The sequence below is a fragment of the Corythoichthys intestinalis genome, chromosome 5 (assembly GCF_030265065.1).
Source record: "Corythoichthys intestinalis isolate RoL2023-P3 chromosome 5, ASM3026506v1, whole genome shotgun sequence".
Classification (NCBI taxonomy): Eukaryota; Metazoa; Chordata; class Actinopteri; order Syngnathiformes; family Syngnathidae; genus Corythoichthys; species Corythoichthys intestinalis.
Genome location: NC_080399.1, coordinates 9582614 through 9609335, shown reverse-complemented (window position 1 = coordinate 9609335; position 26722 = coordinate 9582614). Strand labels below are relative to the sequence as shown.

General features: G+C 38.7%; 1 protein-coding gene across 1 annotated transcript; it reads left to right on the top strand.

The window, feature by feature from the left end:
* Positions 1 to 1803: 1803 nt before the first annotated feature.
* pdia3 (protein disulfide isomerase family A, member 3) lies at positions 1804 to 20943 on the top strand. The gene is made up of 13 exons (XM_057836661.1): positions 1804 to 2085; positions 3219 to 3297; positions 3383 to 3500; positions 6438 to 6545; positions 11711 to 11840; positions 11937 to 12053; positions 12146 to 12271; positions 13794 to 13976; positions 14050 to 14158; positions 14257 to 14385; positions 14460 to 14539; positions 14693 to 14750; positions 20597 to 20943. Exons 1-13 carry the CDS (start codon positions 1952 to 1954, stop codon positions 20714 to 20716), a joined length of 1491 nt encoding a protein of 496 aa, XP_057692644.1. The 5' UTR covers positions 1804 to 1951; the 3' UTR covers positions 20717 to 20943.
* The last annotated feature ends 5779 nt before the right edge of the window (positions 20944 to 26722 follow it).

The window sequence follows — 26722 nt, the reverse complement described above, 5'->3', positions numbered from 1 at the left end:
TGAGACCAACCAGCGGCATGTGGGTGACGTAATTACAGCGTGACGAAGCTTCAAAGACGACATGCGTAAACGCGTCGCTGCTGACACGTTCGGTGTTAAAGGGTTAACGGCGGAAAGGTTTCTTCTAAATCCGATTGACGAATTTTTCGGAATTAAAAAGTAAGCTTGAGAACAATAAACCGATACGACCGGATGTCCGGTTTTACAGGTGAGAGATACAGCTGTATCGATAGTAAAGTTACCATTCGACAGTAATTAGCCATTAAATATTCAATGAACCGATAGTGGAGATAGAATTTGGCTATCGCGAGCACAAGAATCAGCTTCTAATGCCTAGTTTAATGGATTGCTTAATATGATAATAATTTAGCTTTTACCCCACATGCTGCGCTTGTGTCATTCACCACACAGCCCATTTAGATTGTGACCACCATCGTGGTTGCTTCAACTTCTCATTCATTTCGGCAGAACCACTCGTAGTCGCCGTCATTACCCGATCGTCACGGGCGTGTCATAAAAACGCGAGAGCTAACAAAACCACTGAAATGCACGCTCCTTAGCGTTTTCTTCACAGCCCAAAACGAAACTAGTAGTGGCAACGAAGCAATATGCTAAAACAATGGACAGTTTGCGCACCACGCCAGCGACGTGCAGCGATTGATTTTCAACGCGCCCAGGAAAACAAAAGTCGGACTTTGAAGTAACAAAGGCAGCCAGATCTGTTTGCATGGGACAGAGCTACTGTGAAGTGTGAAGCGGTACAGAGATCGTGAGTTTTTAACCCTGAAAAATAACCCACTACAATGGTGGAAAGGGCGGCATATTGTTTCCACGAAACGCAGTCTACTTAAACATGAACATGGGATCAGTTGATCTTCCTCAAGAAAAATCTGCCCTTCAAAAAAGATATAGACAGTGATGAGGAATAAAAAACCGTGGAAGCACAGGCATAAGACTTTGCTGTGTATAAGGTTAAAGTAATGATTATAGACCCGTCTGTCTAAAATGCCATGTTTTTATTCCCCTAGTTATACCAGTGGTAAAGCATAATTTTTTATTTATTTATGATAACACCAGCAGGTTTATTCATTTTTTTCTAGAGCTGCTGCATATAATTAATATTTTTTGCTTGTAAGATGTTTACGTTGAAAGTTTGCACTTCAATTACTTACCTATTGTGTTCAAAACACCAGGAAATACAGTAATTAAATTACTGCACTTTATTGTTGTCTGTCACTGGAGTTTTAATTTATTATCAATCCTATCCAACAAAATGACGGTCATATAGTAAGCTTTTTTTTTTTTTTTTTTCATAAAAAAATAAAACATAACATTGGTATGAAATTTTGTTTAGTTTAATCTTTAATCTTTTTTAATATGTTTAAAATACTGTACGCACACACAAAAATGTTTACTGTCTCATCGCTTTCTCTCTGTATCGAACCGTATCGTTCCTAAACTGTATCGAATCGTATCGAATCGCTCGGCCTTAAAAATGTATCGTTTTTTAATCGAATCGTAACCTGTGTATCTAGATACATAACGAATCGGCTTCATGCCAGAGATTCCCAACCCTATTAAAAAGCACTCAAACGAGCTGCGAACCTTTGTCATAATGACTTCTGCATGCGAGTGAGGCGTTTTGATTTAATCGATCTCTGATTGGCCACTTCTCGACGAAGAGCCGGTGTGCTGCGTCCTCATTGGCTGATGCGCTTTGATCGACACGATAGCTCGACCAATGGTTGGCTGCCACAGTGCGGTAAGGAGCGGCGCCGAGGCCTTTTCCAACATCTTCCCCGCCTCCCCATTCTTTTTCTTTCGATCCTCAGCCGGGAGAAAACCACCATTACGATCACCATCTTAACAACCTCAAATTTCCGCTCCCTTGCTTGCTCACGGTTCAGTTTGCCAACCAGTTCGGACAACTTGTTTAGCCCACCCGAGTGCGATGCTGAGGCTGATTTTCCTGGCCGCGCTCGCCGGTCTCTCACGAGCAAGCGACGTGCTCGAATACACCGACGCTGACTTTGACAGCAGCATTGAAGACCAAGAACTCATCCTTGTGGAATTTTACGCCCCGTGGTGAGTCATTTGAATGACTTATATTTATTCTATGGGACCGTTTATAATGTAAACGTAAAGGCATGCGAGCCTTTTATGCATTAACTGTCTTAATTGACTGACGAGACTCCTACGTTGCGCGGTTAATTTATTTGTCCAAACGCCCATATTTGTTGAAATGACAGGTTTCAACTATGTAACCCTGATGGGAAATGTATTTATACGTAAATGACACTCGTGATAAAGTGTTAGCATGCTAGCTAACTAGGGAGAGGCGAAAGTGCAACTGCAATGAAACCCTGAACAACACACCTCCCACATATTAGGATTTCCGTATGTTGTATATGACGGCACAAAGGGAGCTTGACTGTTTATAAACGCACCCAAAACATTAAAAGCCGCTTTCTTGTCGTTTTCGCACTTTAAAGAGCGTATTTTTAACCGGAACGAGGAAGTTGGGGGCGTATCCCCTCGCTGTTGTAACGCTTTGATTGGACCGAGAAGTTTGGGTGGCTATCTCTGATTGGTTGGTGTGAAGTGTGACGTATTTTCTATGTCGTGAAACTTGAAACGTGTTTAAAAGTGAAACAAATTATTTTTGGGAATAAAGAGCTCGATCCAGCAACACAGCCTTAGCATTTAAAATAACCCATTTGAATGGTTTAGTTCATTTACACGCGTCTTGGATTTTAAGAGTTTTATCGACTCATTGGCTGCAGTTGACGGCGCTTGACGTCCAATCTTTATTTTATCCCATGATCCCATGAAGGATTGGACATCTCTCGTTGTCAATGGCAGGCGTCTAATTGTTTGCCCTACTCGAACAGAAAACTATTACTCAATACATCGAGGGGCAGTAAGCTAATGGCCTCCTCATTAAAGACTTTGTAACAGAAGGGTCATGTTTTATGTAAAAACATACTAAAACTGAGTCTCGTCTTGCCCGATTACCGAGGTGCCCTTGAGCAAGACATGGCAAATCTACAAACATTTTTGCAGTTTTCTTTTGCGAGTTGAGGTCAGTAATACGCATTTTAACTTCTTGCCTGCTTGATGTTCAAACATTCCCAGCAGAGTAAACACTTAGCGCAGTCTTATTTGCCAAGTAAAGAGCTGAACTCAAAACCTTTTGTTTCTATCATCTTCCTTTGAAGGTGTGGTCATTGTAAACGTCTCGCTCCCGAGTACGAGGCTGCGGCTACGCGACTGAAAGGCATCGTCCCCCTGGCTAAGGTGTGAGAGAGGAGAATCATCTGCTGTAATATATTTAAACTCTTCCTGCCTTAGCCATTGAAATTGCTCTGTTTTTCACCCCCAGGTTGACTGCACAGCTAACAGCCAGGTCTGTAGTAAATATGGTGTCAGCGGGTACCCCACTCTGAAAATCTTCAGGGCCGGAGAGGTATCTGGGCCTTACGATGGACCCAGATCTGCAGGTACTGTTGTACTTTTTGATTTTGGGATGAGGAGGTTGTACAACAGGGATCCCCAAACTACGGGGTGCGGGCCGGATCTCCACATTTGGTCCGGACCCCTGAACAATTTTTTTTATTTTTTTACTTGTGTTATTTTCTGGCTTTTTCTGTAAATTAAATGCCGGAAGTGATCATGAGGAGTTTGTAATTTCTACATGTCCACCAAGAGTCACAGCTAAGGTAGATAAACAGAAGTATTTAATAAAGCCAAGCGTTTTTCTACTACAGTACTTTATTCTTGTTCAAAAATGATTTGGTTGGACAGTTATGTTTAAAACTGATCATAATTATTACATTTGAAGTGCTTAAAACCATTTATTATTTTATATATATATATATATATATATATATATATATATATATATTAATTATAAAGTGAGAAAAAAACATGCCTTATATGTATCTTTCCAATGCTAAATCTGAATAAATACATTGAGCACACACACAAAAAAATAAAAATTGGGGGGGCGGGGTGCCCAACTTCGAAAAAAAACGAAGGATCACTGTACACTGTCGTCATTGTGAGTCATCCAAAGTCTTTCCAAACAGCTATTCAAGTCATCTAGTGAAAATTTCTTTAAATTTTTTTTTTTTAAATATCGCAATATAACATCGCAAACCCCCCAAAAATCGCAGCAATAGTTTTTTCCAATATCGTTCAGGCCTGTCGCCCGTTAACGCGATTATTTTGACAGCCGTAGTTATATATTTTATTATACAGTGATACCTCAGCTCACGAACATAATTGGTTCCCAGAAAGTGTGTGTAAGGCGAAAAGTTCGTCTTCCGAACATTTATTTCCCATAAGAAACCATTAAAATGAGAATAATCCGTTCCCAGGTCCCCATAAAACATAATTTTCTACTAAATAAGCCTTAAAACTACACAAAAATATACCTTATTTTATGTTTCATAAATGTGCTATTGTATTATAATTAAAGAAATAAACTGTACTGTATAATGAAGTCGTTTTATTTACCTTTGTGATGGTAGTTGATGGCTTGATGGAATGGAGTGGGAGGAGGAGGAGGGAGGGAGGGAGTTACTGTTTGGAAGGAGAGTGTTACCGGCAAACTGCACAGTTAGCGTAGACTCCACTGCTGTGCCCCCCACATGCTTTTGGTTGTTAATAAAAGTGCCCACAAAAAGCCATCCGACGCCTCTGGGTGTTTGTATGCACGCCGCCACCTTTCTGGAGAGGAAATCGGGCGAACCGAAGACAACCGACGACAACGAGCCAACGTGACTCGCCGGTCCACTTCTCACTACGGTGGGAAGCTGAAAGCACCGCCAATTACCAGTCGAGGGCGAATTGGTAACACGAGTCACCTTCCATAAGGACTGTAGGTAACTCTTTTTCGGTCCCATAATAGCAAAAGTACATTCAATATGGTCCAAAATGTCTATCAAACACAAACCACGTCCGCGCTCAACAAAAGTGAGGGAACGAACTGGGACGCCGTGAGCGTGCGTCAGCTTCTCATGGCGCTTTTCGACCGCGTGAATTGGTTCGTCTGCCGAAAACTAGTTCGTCAGCAGAGACTGTATGCTCGCGAATTTAATGTTCTTGAGGCGAAAAGTTCGTGAGCTTAAGCGTTCGTGAGCTGAGGTATCACTGTATATTTTTTAATAATTATTTTTATTTTATTTACTTTTGTTCTGTGAAGAATCCAGCAAGGGTTATTTGATTGTGACTTTCTGAAAAACAATAATTTTTAAACTTTTTTTGTTAAAAACTGACCCCGGCCCCTCATCAGAGAAGGGAAAAGTTATGTGGCCCTCACAGGAAAAAGTTTGGGGACCCTTGTTTTACAACTTCATATTTTTCAAACATGACTCAACTTGTGGAAAGTAACATGAAAAGTGTAGACTTTTATAAGCATGAGTAACTTAAAAATCACTGTTTTCGTGATGTTCAGGTCCTAACTAATGGACAGTAGCTATACCTTTTGAAACTAATTTTCATGCTTAACTCATTTACTCCCGTCCATTTTCACCAGTGCAACCCCCTTCGCGCCCAGCCGTTTTACTGGATTTTGATTGATTTTGCAAGGCCCACAGAAAATTCTGTTCTATTGCTATACAAACATGGAACCCACCAAAAGAAAGATTACTCTTCTTTCAGCAGGAAAAAAAGTTGGTTTGTATCTTTTTCGATTCTTTAGAAATCAGCATTAGAAAATAGCTTAGTTTGAGCAATTTTCCCATTTCTGATAATAAAAACCTGAGAAATTGAGCTTTTTGTGAAAGCATATATTTCAAACACAACTTTGACTTTAACACAGCTATTTTTTTTACCTTAGTTAACATCCCAAACATCTAAATAATGTTTTCCTTTTACAAAATTACAAACAACAAGACAAATAGAGCTTTTATAGCAAAGTAACAATTTATTTACACATAACTGAGAATTGACGCTGTTGTGGCCGCGACAGCCATGTTAAACTTTTCCCTCATCGCCACCTGTCTGACAAAGATGGATTCAACGGCATCATCCGCTGCACTGGTGGTCCTGGTCGTTCTGCTCGGTCGTCCAGCGCCTAGCACCCCGGGCATCCTCTCGGTTGTTCTGCTCGGTCGTCCGCCGCCTGGCATTCTGGACGTCCGTTCAGTCGTCTTCCGACGGTGCCCCGGCCGTGCGGCCCGGCTGTTTATTGCCGTTGAATCGGGTTGTGGGTCTTACCAAATGCGCTACTGCCCTCCAGTGGCCAGTTTTATTGCTTTAAAATGGATTTTCGACTTTGTGCTTTAGAGCTAAGTATAATCAGAACCCTGAGATGTCTCTTGTGGGGAAAAGACGTCTTTGGGACACTGAAACAATTAAAAATAGAATGTATTTATACGTTTTTGGGAGCAAATGAGTTAATTTAACAATATATACATTTTGCTTTCTGCTAGATGGCATTGTGAGTTTCCTGAAAAAGCAGGCCGGACCCGCCTCTGTGGAGATCGCCGATGAGGAGGCATTCCAGAAGTTTGTCGCAGATAAAGACGCCAGCGTTGTTGGTAAGTTCAAGCACTGCTTTGCACATTTAATGGTGAACAATGTTACATTTGATTAACTTATTGGACTTGAAAGCAGAAGATTTAGCAAAATGGGCACTCTTAAATACTATAATTTTCGCTCTATAAACCACTACCCACCAAACTGGTTTTGTTCATAGATAAGCCACACTGGACTATACGCCAAAGCTGTCCTCACTGTGTTATGGGATATTTGCACCAAAATATATTAATGGGTAACATTTTATTTGACGGCGGCATCATACGACTGTCATAAAACCAAATGAACCACCATGAAGCTTTGAACCAATTGGCTGCAAAGCTTCATTGCTTCAAGAAGCTTCATTTGGCCATCACTGTTCCCTTGGGGGATACAGTCAACCTCTGCTGCCAACACTGTTGTTGTCCAACATGCCTCTTAGCATGCATTGCAGTGCTACGGATGTAAAAAACAATCAAAATTCATGTTCAGTGCCAATTATTTCTTCAGTTAATGTTCGTTATTTAATTGCTATGTATGGTATTTGGTAACACTTTATTTGACAGTGGCACCATAAGACTGTCATTAAACAATCATAATAATGACATGACCATTATTGAATGCTTATAACCAGTGTTGTCACGGATTACTTAAAAAGTAATTTAATTACTGATTACTCTTCAGAAAAGTAGTCTAATTACTTTACTGATTACTTTATTATTGAAGTAACTAAGTTACTTTAAAAGTAACTTATCAGTTACCTTTTACAATTTTTCTCCTTTTGCTGCCTCAACATAAAAATAACAAACATTTCATCACGTGCAATTGAGTTTCTCACATAAGGCTTAATCTTTGAGTTAGTGGGGGGTTTAATTAGTTGATGGAGTTGATTTCAACCACCATTGACTCGCCCTAGCTTAGCCATCCTGGAGCCTTAAAACTAACAAATAACTGACAAACTGCACGAAATTTGTTTAAATAAAGTCCAACGACTAATTGAATCCCCGCTAACTCCAAGATGAAGCCCAATGTAAAAAAATTCTGAACTTCCCCTGTGAAATATAAAGACCTAGCCATTAAAATGTTGTCTATAAAACAAAAATTTATGAAATGAACAAAAATCCTACAACGTACAGTTTTCATAATGGGTCAAAATCATTTTTCGAACAGATCTTGTGACTAGCACCTTGAGACTATCCTTTGCTTTGCTTAGCCAAAACTACACCAGAGGAGGCAAGATGGATATTTAGAATTTCTTTAAACCTAAGCTTTCAAACGTTACCAACAACAACTTGGAACAGCTGATTGAAGTCGAACAGTATCAAGATGTGTGTGTGTGTGTATATATATACTGTACAGTATTGGCCAAAAGTTTGGAGACACCTTTAAAGGTGGATACTTTGAAGAATGTAGAATACAAAACCTGTTTTCAGTTATTTCACTTTTTTTGCCATTGCACATATTCGTTCATAGTTTTGATGTCTTCAGTGAGAATTTACAATAGCAGTGAAAATATATAAAACGCAAAAATTATGAAGTGTGTCCAAACTTTTGACTTTCAGTCTTCAACATGCTTCTCCCCCCAGTCCCACAAATGTAAAACTCCACCTACGATTACAAACTCTAACTATAAAATGTACATAATTACACATATTATAAAGGCTAGTTGCTGGCTGTCTCGTCACCTGTCGTCTTGTTTTGAGTTTTTTTTCGCGACGGGTTGTGCTGTAATTCCAAGTGCTTCCTTGTTGAATTGGATTTCGAGTATATAGCGGTCGACAGTCCATCTGAGCCAGCGCAGAGTTTGCAACGCACGGAGATATTTTTGTCATCTTTACTGGACGGATATGTGAACGGCTGTATCTCCAGTGAGCAAATGCAGCCGTTTGTTGTATCTCTCCGGCTCCTTTACTGTTAGCATCGTGTAGCCAGGCTATGTGGCAGACGGCGCGCATACAGCATGGTACCGCACGAGACCCGTTTTTTTCCGATCAGAAAACGTGAGATGTGATGTCACTCCCAAACTCAAATGCGGTATTTTCTATTCAAATGCTCTTCGTACATGACTACAGTATTCTTCATTCTACATACAGTATGAGGCAAAAACAAAATAGTAACGCACAGTTACTGAGGAAGCTAACTTTAATCAGATTACTGGCTTGGAAAAACTAGCGCGTTAGATTGCTCGTTAATGAAAGAAAGTAATCAGATTACAGATTACTGACAACACTGCTTATAACAGATGTCATTTAGTGTTATCTTGCAAATTATATTACTTTTGAATGGATGTAAAAGATTCAAGATGGTTATAAATGGAGTTAGTGACATAATTTGCCAGATGACACTTAATGACATCTGTCATAAGCATTCAGTAATGGCCACGATAGTGTCATGTCATAATTATGATGGTCTTATGACGATCTTATGACGCTGCTTTCAAATGAAGTGTTACCTATTAACCCAAATAAATCAACAAATAAGTCTCACTTGACTATAAGCCGCAGGATTCATAAGGAAAAAATTAGCTTCTTATAGTTCGAAAATTACGGTACAGTAATTCCACACCTCAAGGCCAGCACCCCCCCCCCCCCCCCTCCAATAACATTTTCTCCATCCTTCATACGCTCATGTATGATTTCATATTCAGTCACATGTTGACGGAAAAGTCTTGCTTGCTACGTTAGTGTCAATGGACTTAACATTTATTTTTATATTTTCTACTAACGTGCAGGTGTGGACGTAATTATTTTTTCCTGACATGTTGGGGCAGGATCCTGTTTAAAAACAAAATTTAATTTAAAAAAAAAAAACTGTTAGGTGCAGACATGGCCTAAGACAGGGGTGTCCAAACTTTTTGCAAAGGGGGCCAGATTTGGTGCGGTAAAAATGTGGGGGGACGATCTTGGCTGACATCCTTTTCGTACAACAATGTATTTGGGCAAATTTTAGCAAGCCATTCTGTGTGTCACATTTGCTTTACTTTTTTTTTTTGATTAATAATTTCAACAATCTTGCAACTAGCCTTTTTGGCGTTCTCTTTTGACTCTCGGGCTCTGGCGAAATACTGCTGCTGTGAAATTAAACTAGCTTTAAGTTGCTTCAATTTCTCGCTGCGTATCTTCTAGAGGTGTGCAAAATTTCCGATTCTTAGATTATTCGCGATTCGGCCGTGGAAGATTCGAGAACGATTCACAAACATCCAAATTCCGATTATTGAAATATGCGAAGTAAAGCGGAAGTACACAACACTCGGCGCGCCGCGCGGTCTTCGGGACGGAACGGAGCGAGGATAGCTAAACATCATGCTTCCCTCGGGTAATGCCAATGCTCAACTCACGGCTCTAGCTCAACTCTTGCAACGAGATAAAAAAACACAATAACATACCTGACTGCTGCCGAAAAGCTGCTACAAGTACATCCATATAATGTTACGGTGGATATCATTTATATAGGACTAGATGTAATATAGATTTGGTAGTGTTAGCAGCACATCTACAAAAAGATATAAACGGCCGCCATCTTAAAGCAGTACACTTCCCTGCAAAGCTGTTGTAGCGAACCTTCCAAGCAAACCTAATTAACTTTTTATCTAAAACACTCCTAAATCGGTAAAATATTGACTTGAATCTATCTTTAAAATAGTTTTAAAACTTTCACATGTCGAAAGTAGACAAAAGGGAAATTATGGAATAACGGGAGCAATTTTAACAAATTTAACGGTTGATTCACAACATTAAATTAATTGAATGTAGTTTAAAGCTGCTGATACAGAATGGGGACTGGAGTTTTTTATTTAATGTTATTTTTGTATATTTGTTTACTGCTATATGTTAACTTGATACTGAAATAGTAGTGTGGTTTAGCCTGAGAGTATTTTTGAACAATTTTGGAACTAATGTACAAAACATTTAAAAAAAAAAAAAGGAGGGGGGTGCATCAATAATCGTTTTATAATCGAATCGGAGCCTCTGAATCGTAATCGAATCGTTAGGTGCCCAGAGATTCCCAGCTCTATTATCTTCCCTGTAATCTTGTCGTACATGTAAACATGTCTTGTTTGGTAATATCGCCTCACATTGAACCCTTTAAAAACAGCGACCTTCTCTGCAAATGAGGCAGACATAGTAGTTGCGTATTTTAGTAAAGAAATAGTCCAATTTCCACCTTTCCTTGAAGCGTCGCAGTCAACGTTCTTTTTTTTTTTTTTTGTTTTGTTTTTTTTTGTTGATTGTCGCCATTTTAGAAAATTTTAAGTAAAGGGTCACACGGGGTTGTGTTGCTTAGAGTGCTGCTGTCTTTTAGTGGGTAAATTTTGTGTGTAAGCTACTTCATATGCTGATAGAACTACAGCTGATCAATTCATTAAATCTGTGTGCGGGCCAGAGGTTATTTATTTTATGACAGAGGCGGGGGGCCGGATGAAATTTGACCACGGGCTGCATTTGGCCCCTGGGCCGGACTTTGGACACGTCTGGCCTAAGACTAAGTAGTTGCTGAAGTTGCATCATGCATCCACTAGATAGAGCTGTCCAAAAGGGAATGTCATGCCGTAATTAATCAATGTTGACCCATCTATCGGGCACATTAGATTATATTTCTTTTGAGAACATTGAAGTCTATGGGTGCGTCTTTATAGTGTGGAAAATAAGGTGTATAAATAATTATTGCGTATATTAAACTATATATACACACTGTTTACACTGGCTAATTTTATGTTGCAGAACTACTTGATGCATTTTTAAACATTTGTCGCAGGTCAATATAATGTCAATTTAAAAATAAAGTGAGTGGATGAGCGAGAGCTGTCATAACTGCTGTACAATTTTCACCAAATAATTTTATCTTTGCCTATCGATATTGTGATTTATAAAAAAAGACCATGCCGTGATCATTCCCCCCCCCCTATATCCCACAGAGCTGACTGCAATGATAAAGACATTAAAATACAGTAGCGTACTGCTACCTTAAGTGTTCAGAACAAATTATTTTATTGCTAAAGCGTACCTTTAGCATTGCACCCGCCATCGAAAGAGGAATAATATTAACATGATGCAATTAAAATTTATTGACTAAGTTAAATTGTTTGAAATACCATTTCTATCTCGAAGTTGCTAGCTTAAAAAATGAAAGTAAAACTTTGAAGCCATTTAATGCCGGAATTTCCTGTTTTTGTTCCCTTCCCCTCCAGGCTTCTTTGCTGACAGCCAAAGCACAGCGTATGCAGAGTTTCAGAAGGCTGCAAGCGACCTGAGGGAGAATTACCGCTTCGGCCACACCAGCATAGAGGCGCTCCTAAAGAGTCAAGGCGTAGATGGAGAGTGAGTGTGCCGCTTCCTTCGGCTGAACTGGTTTTCCAGGTTATCAAAAATGGTGAACTGTACTTTAAAGTTTTGTTGTTGTTTTTTTACCTCCAGGGGTGTCATCCTATTCCGCCCACCAAGACTCAGCAACAAGTTTGAAGACAGTTCGGTCAAGTTCAGCGAGGGGTCGTTAACAAAAAACAAAATCAAGACATTTATTAAGGAGAATGTGTAAGTGTTCTCATTTTTGAAAGAGTTCAGAATACCTTAATCATTCCTATGTGTACACTGAACTACTACCACTTGTTTTTCCCCTCACTCAGTTTTGGAATCTGCCCCCACATGACTGATGACAACAAAGACCAGCTGAGGGGAAAAGACCTGATGGTGGCCTACTATGATGTGGATTATGACAAAAATCCCAAGGGTTCCAACTACTGGAGGAATAGGTACATTAGCACTAGAAAACCCAACATGTTTTTGGCCTACAGAACTGACCAGATTGGAGTCGGATAAACCTTACAATTTTGGAAAGCTACAATTAAATAAGAATTAAAATAGAAAATTATAAAAAGAGGTACGGTGACATACGATCGCTTCGACACATGATCTTTTCGACATACAGTGCCCTCCATAATTATTGGCACCCCTGGTTAAGATGTGTTTTTTAGCTTCTAATATTTTTTTTTTATTCAAATAATGTGGGACCTTAATGGAAAAAAGAGAAAAATCCAACCTTCAATACAAGTGCATTTATTCAGTGGGGAAAAATCCCACATAAAGAAATATTATTTGACATCAGAGAATGTGTGTCACAATTATTAGCACCCCTGGTGTTAATACTTTGTACAACCCCCTTTTGCCAGCAAAACAAGGTCTGGGACTGAGATGGCCATGGGAGGAGCTTGATTTTATGTCTGGTGAACCATTTCTGTGTAGATTTGGCCATATGTTTAGGGTCATTGTCTTGCTGAAAGACCCAGTGACGACCCATCTTCAGCTTTCGGGCAGAGGGCAACAGATTTTGATTCAAAATGTCCCGGTATTTTAAAGCATTCATGATGCCATGCACCCTGATAAGGTTCCCAGGGCCTTTGGAAGCGGAACAGCCCACAAGAAAACAATGCTTTTTAAGTATGAGAGGGAAACACATGATAAAAGTATTTTGAGGCAATGAAAAGGTAATGAAAGACTCAATAAAATCAAATAGTAATTACTCACCACTTTTAACCGATGTGCGCATGTGTTGGACGTCTCGTCGGGTAGAAGGAATTGGAGCTGGAACTGGTGACAAAACTCTTGAGTGTCCACTGCGCGGATAAAACATGGCGCCATCCGTAGGTCAAAACAAGTAATGAATATTGTAGATTTTTAAATCAATGACAATATTTTATGTGTTTATAATAACATATTTTAGTAAAAGGAACAATTGTGGCTTATTAGAGCCTTTAAGTCTCTTAAGCCTGAGGTTCCCTTTTAGGGGATGCTTTCCGTTAGCATGCTATTGCAAATGTGAATGCTGTGCTCACGCCACGAGTTAGATTTAGTGTGATGATCACTCACAGACCTTTAAAAATTGCATATTTTCTTTTGCCAATATAAGAAAACAAATATAACTGTTTCAAAACAGTCACTGTGTGGTCATTATTTTATAATGCTCTTTCCTTCTAAATGAGTAAATTCAGTCAGCTAATTCTTTTTTAGTGAAAGCTTCCATTCAAACTTAAACCTTGTGATTTTGTTTTATAAACCAAAATATTGCTGGTTTTTAATTTTCGATAAATTGGATTTTAATGGTATTTTTACAATTTTTAGAGACTAAAAATGGAAATGATTTGTCAACATTTAAAGCTTTAACTTTTCATTGAGTCTCCTGTGTGTTTCCAGAGTGATGAAGGTCGCCTAAAAATGGAAATGATTCGTCAACATTTAAAGCTTTAACTTTTCATTGAGTCTCCTGTGTGTTTCCAGAGTGATGAAGGTCGCCAAGAGCTTTGTAGACCAGGGCAAGAAGCTCAGCTTCGCCGTGGCTAACAAGCTGTCGTTCAGTCACGACTTGTCTGAGTTTGGTCTGGATAGCGCCACTGGAGAGCTCCCCCTGGTGGCCTTACGCACTGTCAGTGGTGACAAATACGTCATGACCGAGGAGTTTACGTAAGTTTAGAGTAGAAACCGTTTGTTTTCATGCCTGCTGCCTACTATTTATTTTTTTTGCTCTTTAAAATAGTCGTGACGGAAAAGCGCTCGAGAAGTTCTTGCAGGATTACTTTGACGGCAAACTGAAGCGTTACCTGAAGTCTGAGCCTATCCCGGAGAACAACGACGGACCCGTAAAGGTGATCTTGAAGAACTCTCATTATTAGATTAGTTATAGACTTTGCATAGCATTTGTTGATTAACATGAAGAGGCCTCATCATATCGCTCTCTCTCCAGGTTTTGGTGGCCGAGAACTTCGATTCCATCGTTAACGACGACAGCAAAGACGTGCTTGTCGAGTTCTACGCCCCGTGGTGCGGACACTGCAAGAGCCTGGAGCCCAAATACACGGAGCTTGGAGAGAAAGTGAGGCCTCAAAATTGTATCACTTAAAATGCTCAAATGATTCCAAATTTTGGATTCCTTTGCTTTCACTTTAGCTTGCCAACGATCCCAATGTAATCATCGCTAAGATGGACGCCACGGCGAATGACGTGCCCTCGCCTTATGAAGTCAGCGGGTGAGTCCAAAATTGCAAACGGCTTCAGTACAATAGCGAAGTTGTGAATAACTATTACCTACATTGCATGTCATACCAAACCTCATAACATGTCGGTGCAGTCATAACCATAAGGCGCTCTTCTGTTGTTGATAAAATCTTCTCTTCCTTCAGATTCCCAACAATCTACTTTTCACCAGCTGGTAGTAAGATGAACCCAAAGAAGTATGACGTAAGTATTCCAGAAACGACAAATTGCCAATCTGTTTAAGTCGGGTCTAAATCAGATCATTGCGATACTTTGTAGCCCAAAAGGTTATCGATATGCTCCGACCGCTTCCATTAGAATAGTGTCTGGGTTAGCTCACTGGCTGCCGTTGACGGCGCTAAACATCCAAATCATTTTGATCGGAGTGGACGTCTAGCGCAGTCATTGGCCCTGAAACCAGAGCATTCATAGCCAGTCTTTTGTGGGCATTTACAGGTTACTTTCTGTTCATTTTAGGGCGTTTACAGGTTACTTCTTGTTGATTTTGAGTCACTTCCTGTTCAATAACCCAAAATTAACTCATTACCTGGCATTTGCTGCCACTTAGGGAGGAAAAGGTTATCGATATACGCCCACCAAGAGTCGATATGATTTTAAAAAGTGTCACTGTTTGGGGGGGAAAAAAGGAACCAACAGGATGCTACTAAATTCTTTCATTAGAATTTAGTGTCATTTTTATGATCGATCGATCGGGTCCGATCACGTAATTTTCAAAGTACCGGAATCTGCCAAAAAAAATCGGACATGCCTCTTTTTAATATATATATATATATATATATATATATATATATATATATGTAAAATTGTTTTCTAATTGTATTTAACGTTACAGACATAATGTGTTACTTTTCCAGGGTCTTTAGTTTAAGCTTAAGGTAGGGTTATCAAATTTATCGCGTTAACGGCGAGAATTAATATTTTTTACATTTATCACGTAACAATATTTAACGCAATTAACGCATGCGCTGCACGACCCACTCACGCATTGTTGCGTATAATCTATAATGGCGCCGCTTTACCCATACAGTATATAAAGCTAATAGGCAGCGCAAAATGAGTAGAGTGAATTTTGGCAGCCTTTGGAGCCTTTTTTTAAATGGCTAAAGCCTTACAATCCCTCTCCCAACGATTAGAACAATAGTGGGAAGCAATGTGGGGAAGAAAGGTTGTGGTTGATCTTTTTCTTAACACCCTATGCTATTTCCCAACGCAGAGAAGATATATCAATTGGTACCACGACGCACAGTCATGGTTGCACTTCCCATCATGCATTTGGGCAGAAGTTAAATGGCTACAGTATCATTTACTGAAAGCTCAACAAATACACTAGATGGCAATATTTAGTCACAATATACAAAGTCACATTTATCCTTTAAGAATTACAAGTCTTTCTATCCGTGGATCCCTCTCACATAAAGAATGTTAATAATGTAAATGCCATCTTGAGGATTTATTGTCATAATAAACAAATACAGTACTTATGTAATGTATGTTGAATGTATATTTTCGTCCGAGTTTTATTCATTTTTTTCTTAATGCATTGCCAAAATGTATGTGATTGGGAAAAATTATCGGGAATGATTGGAATTGAATCGGGAGCAAAAAAAAGCAATTGGATCGGGAAATATTGGGATCGGCAGATACTCAAACTGAAACGATCGGGAGCAAAAAACATGATCGGAACAACCCTAGACTTAACGATTAATTAGATAAATGTCAAACTAACAATTTTTTTAGGCATGTTTCAAGTTGGAATGAAGTCAAAATGGATGACTTTTTCCTTTAAAATCTTTATTACAGCTTCCTGAATTTACTGTAGTGTGCAATTGTACTGTTTTAAGTACATAAAACTTGTTAAGGTTTTTAATAAAGGTTCTGAGTATAACACATAAAAAAAATTCTTGGAACACAAATAAGACAAAAGTCCTGTTCATTCAAATAAAAAGTGCTGCTGATTGAAATTTCTTGTGGACAAAGCACTGATATAAATTGTGTCAATGACTCATTTACAGGGTGACCCCAAAAAAAGTTTACACTGCCATAATACAACTTAAATGCCATGTTTATTCAACTTAGAATTAGAATTTAATCACAAATTATACATTATTGTAAAGAACATGTACAGTACACTCTATTTTTCAATGTGTCCTCCCTTAAGTGTCACAACAGCCTCCAGGCGCCTGCGGAACGCTTGACAGGTCTTCTTTATGTAGGATGCTGATCTAATGTAGGATGCAAGATCTAATAATGGACCTCTCCAAGGCTGCCACAGAAGTTTGTGGCTTCTTACAGGCACTGTCCTCCACAGTTGCCCATATGCTATAATCCAGGGGATTGAGATCTGGACTCTGGGGTGGCCACATATCACCTTGTCAATCAACTTTTTGGTCCGCACAGATCGTCACTTCCAGACCCAGGTTTTCGTGAGGCTGTTCCAGTATCTTTCAGCTTCTTTTTAACTTTGTAGACTGCACATCTGGATATTCTCAGATTTGCTGCAATCTCAGTAGGTGTCAGACCGGCACGCAGCAATTCAGGTACAGCTAAGGTTTTCTTCATTTTCAGCAGAAGCACAGGAATTGTAGAGCCGAGAGATTACCAGCTGCATTGAGTGACCTTAATGAATCACTTAAGCATGACAACCTATTTAGATATGTTTCAATGGCTTTTAAACAAGCAGTCAACTGAGTGTAAACTTTTTTTGGGGTCACCCTGTATTCAAACAACAAACTCGAAACGCAGAGGCAGACTGAAATGAATCAGTTTATCAGTTTTTCATAAATATGATATAAATCAAATTTCAAAGCACTCTTGTATGACAATTTACAGTTTGAATTGGAGCCGGTGTTGAAAGGAGACTAAGCTGTTATAAGAGCAGGTTTATGTGTGTGGTTTCTTTATAAAAAGAAATTAGACAATTTTACGATCTAACAATAACTTAAGCGCTAATATGCTTCTCCTAAACACAATACAAACGGACACTTGCACTGATTAGTATAATCGCTAACTAGCTTAGCGCTCCCTGCTAAGTAAGGCAAGGCAAGGCAAGGCAAGGCAAGGCAAATTTATTTATATAGCACAATTCAACACGAGGCAATTCAAAGTGCTTTACATCACATGAAGATCATAAAAATCACATTTAAATCAATACAGCGTAAAAACCAAGACAAAAGATCGCACTTAATCACAGAATAAAAATAAATACAAATAAAACAAAAATACAACAAAAACTATTACTCCTAATAATAATTGAAATCAGCAATGGAGATAAGCACAAGAGGAACAGAAAGCAGGTAGATTGAAATATATAGACAGTTATGGATATGCAGTGCTAAACAAAAGCGTTTTTAGCCGTGATTTAAAAGAGCTAACAGTTTGAGCATACTTCAGAGGTTCGGGAAACTTGTTCCAGAGGTGAGGAGCATAGTAACTAAATGCTGCCTCACCCTGCTTGGTTCTTGTTCTTGGAACATGCAGAAGACCGGTTCCAGACGACCTTAGGGGTCTAGATGTCTCAGTAGTAACATCTTATCAACAAATGATACAGTTGGCTTCATTTACTCACCTATGACGGAGTTACGCTGGATCCAACAACACAAGACAATCTAATTACGACACTTCGTAAAGTTATTGCAGCAGCAGTAGTGAACTCTTTCTTGTTCCAATCAATGGCGCGTGCGCAGCCTCAAATTACACACAAACAAACAGGCATTAAAATGGGCCAGGTGTTAAAAAGGTGAGAAGGGTATGGAGGAAATATGTTCCGGTACACTGTACAACTAGGGCTTTCCCAAACGACTAGTTTTCCCCCGATTAGTCAGCTGAGTATTTTTACGATTAGTCGACTAATTTAATATTATATATTATTACAATTTAGCAATGAAATTTTTGATGACCTGTTCACAAAAAAATTTTGGGAACATTTAAATTCTTTAGTAAAGTAGAAACAAACACCTAAATAACAAATCACAAATAAACAATGCGGTCAAATGCTGATAGCATTAACAAGTGCAAAATAATGGAATGTAAATAGATTCAGAACACTGACTTTGCCTTTCCTACATGATTCAAAACAATTCTTAAAAAAATATGTCATTAATATTATAGTATACTACCGTATTTTTCGGTCTATAAGTCGCACCTGAGTATAAGTCGCACCTGCCATAAAATGCCCAACGAAGAGGAAAAAAACATGTATAACTCGCACTGGAGTATAAGTCGCATTTTTGGGGGAAATTTACTTGATAAAATCCAACACCTAGAGCAGATACAGTGGGGAGAACAAAACCCATTGGCAGTGTATCAAATACTTGTTCTCCCCACTGTATGTCATCTTGAAAGGCAATTTAAAATAAAAATAAATCGAGAACAACATGCTGAATAAATGAACAGTATGATAATGTTACATGATGCACGAACAACAAAATGCGAACGTGGCCGGTATGTTAATGTAACATAGCTATTAAGAGTTATAGCATAAAGAACATGCTAACAAGTTTACCAAATCATCAGTGTCACTCCAAAACACCAAAAGAACATGTGAAATGATATAAAAATGTGTTAATAATTTCACACATAAGTCGCTCCTGAGAATAAGTCGCACTCCCAGTCAAATTAGGGAAAAAAAACTGCGACTTATAGTCTGAAAAATACGGTACTATGTATATATAATCATTTCCAATCAGTTTTTTCATAAAGGGTGTCATTTTAAAGCTATTCTTAGTGTAGAATCTGAATTCTGAAGTATGTGGGATGAACTCCAGAAATCCTTATTTATATGACGAACATGACGTCCTTTTATTTTGAAACGTACGTTGCTAAACCACTAACGTAAGCTTTACGCTCTGCAAAAAAAGCTTTTTGTCATTGCATGTGGTGTCAGTAATTTTTTTTTCTTTTTTTTCGTTTGTAAATGCCATTAACCAGCGATTTTTCATGTTTGAAGTGTCACCTTTTAACCACAAGCTTGCGTTTTGGAGAAGACTGCCAATATTTTATAGCAGGCTAAAATAGGTTGTCTTTTTTTCCCCCCATTAGCCTCAATGTAGCAATGCTAACGTTTACAGTATTTAATAGAGGTGGGATTCTTTGGGCACCTAACGATACGATTACGATTCAGAGGCTACGATTCGACTAAATCGATTATTGATGACACCCCCGCTATTAGCTGCTTTTAATGTTTTGTACATTAGTTACAAAAACTGTATTTAAAAAAAAAAAAAAATTAAAGCCTCGCAGGCTTAAATAAACGACTATTTCAGTATCAAGTTAAAAACAATAAATAATATACTCAAATCCCCATTCTGTATCAGCAGCTTTAAACTACATTCAATTATTTTAATGTTGTGAATCAACTGTTAAAGTTGTTAAAATTGCTCCCGTTATTCCATAATTTCCCCTTTGTTTACTTTTGACATGTGAAAGTTTTAAAACTATTTTAAAGATATTGAAGTCAATATTTTACTGATTTAGGAGTATTTTAGATAAAAAGTTAATTAGGTTCGCTACAACAGCCTTGCAGGGAAGTCTACTGCTTTAAGATGGCGGCCGTTTACGCCCGCATCTAGCTCTCTGTACATGTGCTGCTAACGCCACCAAGTCTATTTTGCATCTAGTCCTATATAAATGATATCTACAGTACCATTATGTGGACGTACTTTGTAGCAGCTGTCGGCAGCAGTCAGGTATGTTGTTGTTTTTTTTATCTCGCGCCATGAGTTGAGCTAGAGCCGTGAGTTGACAATTGGCATTTCCCGAGGGGCCGGGTAATGAACATTCGTTCATTCGGTGCCACCCTCTCAGTTGAAACGGATTGGACGTCTACTAGTGATAAGCTCATAAATTCACAGCAGGATTAAAATAACTTGGTTTTGTCGATTCTCGTTACCCATGCATCGACAATTGTTGTATCGTGTGATTGTTACCGTGATATACCCAGAGGTTCCCACCCCTAGTTTTAAATCTGACATGCAGTAGTAAGATGTTAGTCGCTAATGCTATTTTTTTTTTTTTTTTTCTTCATCTTCCAGGGAGGTCGTGAGGTTAAAGACTTTATTTCCTACCTGAAGAAGGAGGCGTCCAACCCCTTGGTGATGCAGGAGGAAACCAAGAAGAAAAAGAAGAGGGGCGGTGATGATGGTGACCTATAAAAGGAAGAGAAAAAAAAGTCCAAAGCAGGAATTGGACATTTCTGCTGTAAGTTTTGAATTCATTTCGGGGTGGGAATCAACGACAGAAGTAAATTCGATTCCGCTTTCTTAGTGAACTATTAAATGCTCTGAAACTGATTAGGTCCTCTGGCAATACTGTGGAAGAAGAGCTGAGTTTTCCAAATTTATGATTTTTGTTTAATAAAAAAAAAAAAAGCCATCTCTTCTTCACACCATGGCTGATGTTGCACTAGGGCCACACAGCTTTCAACATCATCTGCCGCTCTTGTTTTTGTTCTACTTGTTGTCACATGAGAGGTTACGTTAATGATGAATTACTCCTTTTGGTTGTCTGTTTTTGTACATTTGGAAGGATTGTGAAATAAAAAAGGCCCATAAGACCAAAACAAGTTTTTTTGTATGTGAAGCTATACTAGTTTAACTTCATTGTGATGCCATCTTGTTTGTCAAGTATTTCAATTATTAGTATTTACTTTAGTTATTGATCGCTGGTTTTTTCATTAGGTCTGATGCATTTGTTCAGGTAAAATGTGAGTTTTTTTTTTTTTTTTTTTTTTATTTAACTAAAGCATGTTGCACTCTGGGTCACGGAACCACTATGGTGGCTGGACACTACCCCAGATACTACTGCAGATAGACCGATTTTCGGCGCCGATATTTAGAAATTTAATGTGAATTGGCCTTTTTATTTTAATCTAACTGGCAGATACAAAAAAATCTATTTAAAACTGGGTTATTTCGGCTAAGGCGCAGCCGCACAGCTGTCTCCTACACAGTGGCGGACCTGGCAGTTTTGGGGCCTAAGGCGAACATATCCAGGGGCCCTCTTCATGGGTCAGGGGTTAAAAAGGTGAGAAGGGTGTGGAGGAAATATATTCCGGTACACTAGGGCTGTCCTGAACGACAAATTTTCTCCTGATTAATCAGTAGACTAGTTTTACGATTAGTCGACTAATAATTTTCTTTTTTTTTACTAATTTAGCAATGAAATTTTTGTTGACGCTTATTAATTCACAAAACCATTTTGGAACACTTTTTTTAATTAAAGTACAAATAATCATGTAAAAACAATAATCATAAATAAACAATGAGGTTAAATGCTGATAACATTTGCTAGTGCAAAAGAATGGAAAGTAAACAGATTCAAAACACAGATTTTGCCTTTCCAACATTATTCAAAACAATTTTAAAAAAATCTAGCATTATTATTATAGTACTAGTATATATAATAGTAGTATAATAATCAGGGGTGAAAGTGGGCCAGAACGGTCAGGAACGCAGTTCCGGTACAGGACTCAGGGCCGGAACGCAGTTCCGGTACAAGGTGCTTTGATTCCGAAAATATTACAGCAACTGTCAATATGTTAAAAAAAAAAAAAAATGCTAAGCTGCCACACATGCATTTCAGCTCCAAGAAGAAAAAATCTACCAACATCAGATTTACATTCACAAGTGTTAACAACAAGCATAATAAAGTGCTTGTGTAGCGTAATCCGTTTCCATTGATATTTATTATTGATTTTATTCCATGGACAGCATGGAGGTTTCCCCAGCTGCTGCAGTTATCTAAGTCTGACAATGATGAGTCATGTCAATGTGCGAATGAACGCAGCAAAGCAAAACGCCTGGACTCATTTATCCGTTCAATTGGCTGACATACTGACGTGATCAGCAGAGATGGTTAGCTCTGATTGGTTGCTCTGATTGGTTCAAATGTGCATGTTTTCTGGAACAGAAAAAAAAAGCTTGAATTGATGCGACAAAAAAAGGGCAATGCAATATAAAATGGATCATTCATTTCCTTATGATTAAAAAAAAAAAAAAAAAAAAAAAGTCTTATGTTTGCGCAGTCTTAAAAATATATTCCATGTAACTCTGCATAATATAAGTCATTTGTACTTATTTTCCTGAATGAATGTTACTTATATCTTCATTATTAAAAAAAAAAAGTAAATGTTTACATTAAATTCAATTTTAATATATATGCTATGTTCATAAGTAGTTAAAATTGAGATTTTGCATTTAGTATATGAGGAAATGAGGGGAAATAAACATTAGGAGATGGAGGTTGGGGCTATTGTTGTTTTTAACTTTTTTTTGCAAATCATTGAAAAAAATACAGTTTTGAATAAAGAAATAAAATTTCTGGCTCCGTGACAACCTTCATGTCGGGGACTTCCGGCAAGAAATTCTAGCCCATTTCACCCATGATAATAATTATAATAATTATCCATTGCCAATCATATTTGTCATACAGAGTGTCATTTGAAAGCTATTCTTAGTGTGGAGTCTGTATTCTGTAGTATTTACTTAACATATTATAATATTCTGAAGTATGTGGGATTAACTGCAGAAATTGTTATTTATACGACGAACAGGACATGCTTTTATTTTAAAATGTTCACCGGAGGTACATTTGCTAAACCGCTAACCAAAAGCTTTACACGCCGTAAAAAAACATTCTTCGTCATTGCTTGTGGTGTCACTAATGGATTTTTTTTTTTTTTTCGTTAGCAAATGCTGTTAACCAGCTGTTGAGTGTATGACTGTACTGCATTGTTTCGCCACAGGGTGTGCTGTCATGTATTTTATGTTCGGTGTGAAGAAGAAAGTCAAAAGAGGCATTAGCGGCCTGTTCTAAACTTCTCCCTCACTGCACTTTGTCTCTCATGAAGAGCACATTCGCTCATGTGTTCGAAATAAACGAAAGCTGACGTGCAAAGTGGCAAGTGAGCTATAAAAATAGCGAGCTTAGTGACGTGAAAAACGCGGAAGAGCTAAGTGAAGCTAACGAACAGCTAAGCGGAGCTAAGCGATGCTAAACGGAGCTAAGCGAAGCTAAACAGCGCTAAATGAAGCTAAGCGACTGATACTCAGTCCGTCGTCGCGGACCAGTCCATTTTGGTGCGTGTGTGTGGGGGAGAGATAATATAAATGCAGCATTCAAATGGCTTTCTTTTTTGTATTGTTATTAGTTTGTTTGGTATGCTGACATAATTATACATGACAAATAGTTGGGGGTGCTGCTGGCTCCGGTGGCCCAAGCCGGCAAGGGCAGCTGGTTGTGGGCCCCCTACTGGTTAGGGGCCTAAGGCGATCGCCTACTTCGCCTGAATAGTAGATCCGCCTATGCTCCTACACTAATATTCACCCCGTCCTCTGATTGGTTAAATGGATGGTAAAGCAACACGTCACTTTTGCTCATTAATATTCATGACGTTAGCAATTGTGGCTAAGCGGGTCAACCTCCCGTTTGTCCCCAAAAGTAGATGAATGGAAATAGTTTACGAACGAGAAGTTTACTGAGATAAACCTACCAATTCTGTCAGAAAATGATGTCCCTGGTGCCAAATTCACTGGTAAAGATGTGGAAGAACGTACAAATGTTCAGTTAAAGAGATGGCTATAGTGTCGAGGACTGAAAAAGAGCCGAGCCGACCTAAGCTTAGCCTTAGTTTTTTTGTCAACACCTTTTTCCTTATGCCACTGACAATGACGTTCTCCTGTTTCAACAATCAATCCTTTACCACCATATGCCCGGTCTTATATATATTATATCCTCTGGTTGTCTTACGTCTCTGACCCTTTTTGGGGGCAATTTACATTGCTATTTTTGTGTAGCGATCGCAAATGCTACTCGGTGTCAGCCAACGCCTTTAAGTTTCTTTCAATTTTTTCATTAATAACCAATCTTAATTCTATAATTTATTTACACTTTACTAAAGTTGTTGGTTTTTTTTGCAACAGAATAGGTAACAGTGGCAGTCAGATACCATTTTAATTTTTTTCAGGTGATTCATTGTCAGACAAGCAGCATGATAAAACGCCACGCTAAAAAATAAGGAAAAATATCAAAATGGCTTACCTCTTCGTCCTCTGAAGGACTATGGCCCCCAACAAAATGTTTACTGCATATGAAACGTGAATGGTTTCACCTTGCTGGCGTTAAACTGGTCTTTTGGACATCCACGCAAGTTGATCCATTCTTCACATTTTTAGTTTTCGGTTTCGGGAAACGTATGAAGAAAACATCCTTCATATGTCGTAATGTCTAGTCGTTTCTACAAGTTCCATAGCTGCAGTGTTTGATCGGCATGTTTATTTTTGAAAGATTACCAGAGAAAACAGCCAGAAATATAATGGATTGTATGCCAGGGCGTGTCTATAATGTCCCACTTCCGCGTTGCAATGGTGACGTCATGATCTAAAAATAGCATTGGTGCGGTACGCTATTGCGCCTCTCCACCTTTTTAAGGTCCTCAAAGCGCATCACACTACATCCTCATCTACCTACTGGTGACGCAGCACAAGGAGCAAGGTGGGATTTAGTTTCTTGCTCAAGGATACTTAGACGAGGTCATCGGGGTGTTTCTTTGGAAAATTTTCAGCTATTTAACCATTTATTCAACTTTGTAAGAGATGTTTCTTGGAAGAAAATTGAAGCACTCCTGGAGCTATTTTCCATTTGTGTGATTCAATAAACATGCTTTAGGCATTTCGATGAAGTTCAGTGATTGCATTATTCAATTTCTTACGCCAATTTTTACACTTACTGTAAATGAATGTCGGCTTCAAAAAATCGATTATCGGCCCCGCTTCTAGTAATTTGTATCGGTCCTGAAAAACCTGTATCAGTGGATCTCTAGAATTGACTTCCATATAAATTTTTGTAAATTGTTCTTGCGGTAATTGTGCCGTTCAACATATTTTGATGATCCTAAATTACCTAAACCAGGAAAGACCTTTGATTAGTCTCTTCTATTAACTGTATTTTGAATCTCAATGATTTTAAAAGTCCCTGCATTGCATATTTTTAGCAATAATTTGACATGCACTTGGAAATTGATCCCTCCAAAGTGGTTCGAAGGTCTGATCAGAATAGACTGAAACTCACAAAAATACAATTTTCAAGGCTAGATAGCTAGAGGTGGGATTGGCGGTGTAAGTAACTGGTGGCCATGTTGCGGAGCGCTACCGCAGTAGTTTTTCTCTCCACTAAAATACCATTAACCTCAAATATTCACTGATTTATAAACTGCTCTATCAAAAGTATTGAGATACTTTATTGATCCCCCTCGGGAAATTTCTGTGTCCTTTCACAGCAGATGGGTAGAAAAATATGACATGGACAATACAAAAATATCGCGGGCGGCATAAAATATTCAATATATCCAGTGGTCATTATAAAATTTGACTGCAACGGGGGGGAAAAACGATCTCTTAAAGTGCTCTGTCTTGGAGGACAAGTCAAGAAGACGATCAGACCTTTTGCCCCACATTGCTCCTGGTGCTGTGTCATCAGTAGGTAGATGGCAATGTAAAGCGCTTTGAGTACCTTGAGAGGTAGAAAAGCGCTATACAACTATAACACCATTTACCGTTTTGTGGGCAACCAGAATCTCATTGACAGGGTGCCTTGAGTTCCTCCCCGGACACTTTTCCACCATTGCCTCTACCATGTCTTGTGGACCCCCAACCACTGACCTACTTCTGATCACCTTGTCAAGTTTGTGACAATTTGTTTGAACACGTGATGGCCCCAATGAACAGCACCATTTAAATGACAGCATCAACAACAGAATGATGAAACATGACCAAATTTGAAACAACAAAGGACTTCAGCCTTCTTAGAAGAAACGTGTCTGTGATTCAGGCTGGATTTTGAGGATTACATTCCTAAGTATGCAGTAAGTTACTAGTATAGCTCTGAATTTTATGACAAACCAAGCAGTTTGAAAATCGGTTGAAATTGAACAACCTACAGCTATAAAATACACGCTCAATTGATTATAATGGTGTTTCCTTAGCCAATGTCCCGTTGTAAAATGGCCGATGAGGGACGACGTCTGTCCACGTTGATCATAGTGCGCCCATTGCGATGAAACGTAGTTTACGCGTCTTCATCTAATTGGGTAAAAATCAACCAATCACACAAGGCGCTCTCATGACGTCACGGCTACGTGGCCTTATCCGCTGCGCAGCCGT

Excerpts from the sequence above, each read along its gene's own strand:
- pdia3 (XM_057836661.1), top strand. The coding sequence starts at position 1,952 with ATGCTGAGGCTGATTTTCCTGGCCGCGCTCGCCGGTCTCTCACGAGCA. Across the intron at positions 3,501-6,437 it reads CGATGGACCCAGATCTGCAG|ATGGCATTGTGAGTTTCCTG; the intron begins GTACTGTTGTAC and ends GCTTTCTGCTAG. Across the intron at positions 14,540-14,692 it reads TCGCCTTATGAAGTCAGCGG|ATTCCCAACAATCTACTTTT; the intron begins GTGAGTCCAAAA and ends CTCTTCCTTCAG.